This window comes from Blennius ocellaris (assembly GCF_963422515.1).
Source record: "Blennius ocellaris genome assembly, chromosome: 21".
NCBI lineage: Eukaryota > Metazoa > Chordata > Actinopteri > Blenniiformes > Blenniidae > Blennius > Blennius ocellaris.
In genome coordinates this window covers 4,560,654-4,567,294 of record NC_137670.1, presented here as the reverse complement: position 1 = coordinate 4,567,294, position 6,641 = coordinate 4,560,654, and the positions used below count along the sequence as shown (strand labels likewise).

The window sequence follows — 6,641 nt, the reverse complement described above, 5'->3', positions numbered from 1 at the left end:
TAAATGTGGCACATCCCCCCTTTGTATTGTGTGGAGAACATGGAGGGGGGGGGGATACAACATGGGGGGGGGACATCTGGCAGCGGCGGTGTCGAGGTCTCCATCCTCTTTCTGGAGCAGTGAGCTGTGTAGCATTGAAGCACTGCCCGCTCTTTCTCATGCTAATACCGGCAAAAAGGGCCGCAGCAGATGTGAAACATTTGGTTTCCTTCTTGTTCACTTGTAAAGAAATAATGTGGCCCGTTATCATCATCTCGGGGTTTTTGTTCCTCTGCGTGTCATAAAGAGGAGTTCGTGGCAGAGGCCATCTTCTTTGGTGGCCTCCATTAAGCTGCAAGTGGCCCAAAAAAAAAAAAAAAGACAATGTGAGTGTTTGGACAATATGAAGGATGATTTAGATGTAACAAAATAAGCAGCTGCGCTTATTGAACACTAGTAACAAGATGCCAATATTGTGTGAAAACATCAATATTTTCATTGAAATTACTATTTATTGTTCAATTACATTTTTGCATTGTTGTGTCAAATATAGCAGTCATTTCAAGGTTCCAAGGAAGGTTTAAGGATAGAAAGAGTGAAAAAGAGAGGACAGAGACAGAGGGCAACAATCATACAGATTGTTTTCACAAAGTGCGTTGGTGGAAGTAGATTGTGTGAAGATTAAAGAATAAAAACAAATGTTGTGCACTTTTTTAATAGCTATTTGAAAGAAAATATCCTTATCTCACCACAACTTTGCTTGTGGATTTTACCTATATTTTCTTAAAAAAAAAAAAACATTTTCAGTTTTTCTTGTCGATTTTAGCTACATAAAAGCTTTCAACACAACTTTTATGTTGCTTAACTCCACATATGAAACAAAGTTCATCTTCCAAAGTGAGTATGTCACAACTTTCTATTTTCCTCTGAGACTTTAATTTTTCTGGATTTAATCAAGATTAGCTGAGGTAGGATGTGACATGTAAACAACTACTAAGCCATATAACTGAAAGTTAGTCTGGGAAATGAAATGAAATGAAATGAAATGAAAGGAAAGATTATCAACATTAAGACTTCGATAAAGCTTCACGAAGTCTTTGGACTGAACTGTAAATGTAACTATTTATATTTGGACAACTGTAATTTATGTTTGTCTTTGTTCAAATATAGTTGTTTTAAGTCACAGTTTGACATTATGATAGAAAGAAATTTACAAGCAAAGTATAAGTAAATAAATAAGTATGCATGGCTTTTTTGTTTATTTCACATAATTTACAGGCATAATGGCGCAATGTGCATTGATACATTAGTGTATGGTTTTACCTTTCCAATATTCAAAATGTATTTTTGAATTCAATTTATTAAAACGTCCCTGAAATGAAATCTCCAGCACTACCTGGATTGTGATTGGCTGTCGTCATCTACTCCCCTCTTTCTATTGGCCAGGGCAGCTGCCAGTCAGCAAACTTGACGTGCGGGACAAGTTTACAACTGAATCCACGTGCTGCGGCTGGAGGTGAAGAGAGACTCCATCACTGGAGGAGGAGGAACATCTTCACTTTCCTCTGCAGGGCTGACTTTGGGTGCTGTGTTTGATTCTGCTTTTTAAGACGTTATTTTTTTGGACCTGTCTTTTTGTTTTTGGAGCTGAGTTTCATGTGTTCCAGTTTTTTGGAGGCTTGTCCTCCAGTGCGCAGCAGGTTGTCCATCATTGGAGGATACCAAAGGTGCGCATCCACCCCTCCGTGCTGCTTCAGATCCTTCATGGCCAGAAGACCCACTGATGTGCGCCTAGGATGGCTGCGGCTCCCGCACCGACCCCCCATGGAGCGCTATGGCTTTTAGCCGCGTGCGTAAAGTGGACATCTTCAGGACGGCGGCGGTCATGCTGGGCTCCCTCCTCACCTCCCTCCTCCTCCTGCACCTCCTCACCACCAGCTGCACCTCCGGAGGTCCGCTGAGGACACGACGGCTGGTGTATGAGGGGCCCAGCGGGTCGGAGCCGGGGGGCTACGGCGCCGGTAGAATCGCGTCTCGGTTCCTGGCGGGCGAGCGCGCACGGCGCGTTAATATGGACGCGCCCGGAGAGTCGCTGTCGTCGTTCCCTCCGGGGGTGGAGGTGTCCCGGAGAGTGTCGCCCAGGTTCGCAGGTAAAGTCAGCCCGCTCGGGGAGGGGAGCAAGAAGCTTCCGCAGGCTCTGATCATCGGGGTGAAGAAAGGAGGCACCCGGGCTCTGCTGGAGTTCCTCCGGGTGCATCCGGACATCAGGGCCGTGGGCGCGGAGCCGCACTTCTTCGACCGCAACTACGACAACGGCCTGGAGTGGTACAGGTAAAAAGAAAAAGAAAAAACACCCCGCACGTTATTGATTAATCATCCTAGTTCAGATTTTTTTTAAAAAGTAAAACACTTGAAATAAATAAATAAATGCATAAAAAGTCGTGCGTAAAACCAAACCTCTGCCTGAGTTCAGTCATTAATATGTCAGGATGATAGATTGTGTTTTTCCAACTTTTTTTTTTTTCATCACTGATAAAGATTAGTCAACATAATCCAGAAATCTTCATTTCACATCTGGACTTTGATAAAGCTCGTCTAATTACTGCAGAAATAAGCACTTTGGACAGCTCGGTGATTTATTGACTCCCCTTAAGGCCCGTTTTCATTAGATCTTATCTGCATGCTCATTTTGTTTTACATTTTAGGGTTGAGTGACTTCAGTTTGCCTTGTTGGAATCACACCATGATTATGCTGGGAAATAAAACAAGGAAACATTTGGGTTTCGCTTGTGGTTTACACCTCAAACGTTTCAGTGCAATCTTTCATTAGAGTAGAATATAGTTTATCATTATAGACATTAGAAAGCTGCTCCTCTCACAGTGCAAAAGAACAAGATGTAACAACCAAAAATAGTGCAAAATGGCAATAGGTTGACAGTTGTTTCACAGTAGATGGTCTGAGTTGTTGTGATATGCAGAATGTCTGTGAATTACATAAATGTGAACTTGACCTGGGGCTGCAAACTTGTAGTTTAGAAGTGTTTCATGTCTGTCACAAGTGTTGGAAGAACAAATAAGTTTTTCAGGAGTGCTGAGAATGAAATGTTAAAATTATGCACTCATTCTTTATCACGTTTACATTTTTTGGCAATAATAACTTAAATTATATATTCAAACTGATGATTGATTAAGTGATTGTAAATCTAAATAGACAAATGAGCTTTCCTCCGTAAATTGAAGATATAAAATGTAAAAAGGAGAGACTTTTATCAATAAAAGTTGGAATAAGAAAAATTGACCGAGATACTGCAGATGGTTTTCACACCGTGTGGCATTAATATGGTAATAATTTAATTATTCTGATGTGAAAAACTTTTAATTTAACTGTTGAATGGCAGAGTTTATAAATGTGTTCAAGTTTTTCCTGAGAAAAAAGAAACCCAATGCACCCCCCCTCTTCAGTTTCTCCAATTCTTCCCTCACTCGAGTCGAATTTGTGATTGATTTCATCCGTCACTTCGAGTGTGTGAGTGTGTGAGTGTTTTCCACAGGCCTGTGGGGAATAATGGCTCTTCCTCTCAGTGGCTCTCTGTCTAATGGGGCAATGCCGACATTGCACAGCTCTGTTATTAAGAAGGATTAGGGCCATAATGAAAGGTTACCTGAGTGTCTCAGGAGGCATAATTCACCTTTTGATTGAGTTAACGCTGCGTACAGCACCCTCTAAAAGCCCGGAGACAAAACTTTTCCTCTCCTTCACCAACAAACTCCCCTCCAGGCCCCCGTCTTCCTCCCCCGAACACTCTGGCTTTCTCCCATCTCCCACTCGCTCTCCTCCCTCTTTGTGCCTCCCTGAGAGTGAACATTCTCTTTTTGCCATCACTCTTTCACACCCTTCTGTTTACCTATTCATCCATTGTGGGGTTTTATATCCATGAGGGTCCCATCTATCGCCAGGAGTTGCCAAGATTCTGTGGAATTTGGACCGTGCCTCCCAAGGACAGACCTTCAGTGCCGGTTCGCCTTTAATGCCGCCCATTTAAAAAAACACAAGTACCCTCCAAATGAAAAGAGGGATAAATAACTGTTTCAACAGCAGGAGTTCATCTCGTCAGAGAGAGGGTTTTTTTTTGATTGAGCCGTGTTCGTCTGAAGTTGTTGTTTTTGAACTTGCCAATCGGCCTGATTGCGTCGCAAAGAGTCAAGAATCCCCCCCCCCCCCGGAAGTCGACAGTCTCTGTGTGACGCAGAGTTGTTCGGACTGATTTCAATGACGTGGGAATCAAGTGTGTTGAGGCTGATGAATGAGGATTAAAATGGAAAGAAGTAGATACAGGAGGAACCTTTAATCATTTCCATTACATGGGAAGAAAAGTTGGTAATCACACAAAAGAAATGAGATATTTCATTACCAATCACTAGTCCAGTGTGGGCTTTTTTTTTTTTTTTTTTTTTTTGTTATTATGCAATTCCTTTCATGAGCAAACTGAAAAGTTTCCACCTTTTCTTCTCTCATTTTCTTGCTTCCTAGTCTGTAAAATTGCACCATTACTTAAACATCTCGAAGCTCCTAATGTGACAACATCTCCACCTCTCATTTTCCAGCTTTCACAGAATTAAAACTTGTCTGGACTGTTATTGAAAACCAATGCTCCCAAAATATAGTTTATAAAGCTTCATAATAGTATAAAGCATTTCAGTTGTCTCCCTAAAAGTTTAAATAATTGTGTTAAATTGAGATTATTCATGTTCTTATACATTCTCATCTGGGAAATTTAGTTTACTGCAGCTAAAAACAATAAGAATTTAAGTTTTAAAAACATGTTTCGTGTATTTAAATAATTATCCTCCAACAGTTTCTTGGGGATTATGATAATTATTGTTGAAACGTTTTGCTTAAACTGCTTATGATAATTATTGCTTGAACTGAAGCTCCACAATGCACAAATAGTTAAAGATAGTTAGGATAGTGGCACACAAGAAAATAGACTATAAGTAGATTAGATAAATACATATGTATTCATGGAAGTAGTGGACACCCAGCTAAAAATAACCCAAAATACACATAATAGCATTAATATTTACCATATTTCTAATAAGATTATACTGTAAATGACAAGATCACTGGTGTGATTGAAATAACGAGTGGGTTTATTCACTTTCTCTGTCCAATAATGAACTAAATCCAATGTTGAGGTTTCACTGTCAACATCTCCATGAACGATAAAGTCATTATAAGTCACTCACGATAATGACTCTGAATTCAAGTTGGGGAGAAAGTCTGAGAATTCAGATAAGAACTCAGATTATGAAGCCTGAGGTCATTACACTATGACAAATAGAACTGGCTTCTGTATTTTCCAGTCGGCGTGCATGAGGTTTAGACTTTCAAAGACTTTCCGAGGATATCTGGTTCATTTTAGGTCCGAGACGATCAGAGCTATAGACGCTACTCCAGTTCTCGCGGACCAAGACTTCAGAAATTGCACTGGTGTACTAAATCTCGGGGGCAAATTTAGCTTAATCGAATCTGTGAAATCAACAATAAAAAAAAAGTTTGCATCTTTACACATACATATTTTGTACTGAAGTAAAAAATATTTGTCTAAAATACAAGACACTGATTTTTTTTCTCCCAGAACCTGTTTATAAAATCCATCCACATGACAAAAAACAATCTCGTTATCTTGACTTTCATTTGGTATTTCAAATTGCTTCAATACCCATAAGCGTTCCCAAGCACTGACCGATAGGATGCAGATAAAGTTCACTTTACTTGGATTTATATTTTCCAAACAAAGAAAGACCTTGCTTGATCAAAGTGAATAAATTATGCCGTATTTTTTTTCCCTTTTTTTAACTAGATCTGGTAGAATATTTTGTTTATCAGCTTACTCTGGATGAATTCGAACCCTCTGTCACACAGTAACGCCGGGTCACTCAGTGTTACATTTCCCTACAACCTGTTCGGCTTTTGTTGAGGAAATGGACACTTGGAGTGAACAAGGAGGTCAAGCACGAGCACCGTGAAGCACGGCAGAGGTCCGCCCCGCAGAGGACTCCGCGATTATGTTGTCCTGGCCTCCTTGGGTTACTGAACACCCAGCGCTCACCTGTCTAGACACCGCTGTTGCGGTTCACTGTTTTTGAAGTCCAAGACCGGTTGGATTAGTCTTCACCTGATCTCCTAATGGGTTAATTACCCTTCATAAAAACACGTGTGACCCGTTAAACATTAGGGCTTCAAACCCCCGCCACACACACACACACACATATATGAACTTACAAGACAAATGAAGTGCACTCGGTGCAAAAAAAACACTCTTACAGGAAAACAATATAGTATAAAGAAGAAGTCACATTAAATGTGGGGTTTCCCTTCATAAAACTGACCTCTTTTATTTTTTTTAAAGGAAGTTTGGTAACGGCAATAAAAAAAAAGAGGCTTTAATCATAAAAGAGTTGACCCAGTGGGGATTTGTGTTAGAAACCGCCCACACGTTTGTAACCCGACTTGTATTTCTGTGCCGCACGGCGGTCCGTGTGGCAAGACGGCTTTAGATGTGGATAAATTGGAGAAGATATAAAAAGTTTTGTTTGTGCGTCGGTCTGAAATTCCATGAATGAAAACTTCTGTCTGTGAACACGTTTTTTTTTCCTTC

General features: G+C 40.5%; 1 protein-coding gene across 1 annotated transcript in view; it reads left to right on the top strand.

Annotated features, from left to right (window-relative positions):
- Positions 1-1,575: 1,575 nt before the first annotated feature.
- The window catches only part of LOC308145416 (heparan sulfate glucosamine 3-O-sulfotransferase 3A1-like), a 29,407-nt gene continuing 24,341 nt past the window's right edge, over positions 1,576-6,641 (top strand). The window contains exon 1 of the mRNA XM_080516847.1: positions 1,576-2,310. Coding sequence (XP_080372973.1) covers positions 1,814-2,310 — 497 coding nt within the window. The 5' untranslated portion in view covers positions 1,576-1,813. The remainder of the gene's footprint in view (positions 2,311-6,641) is intronic.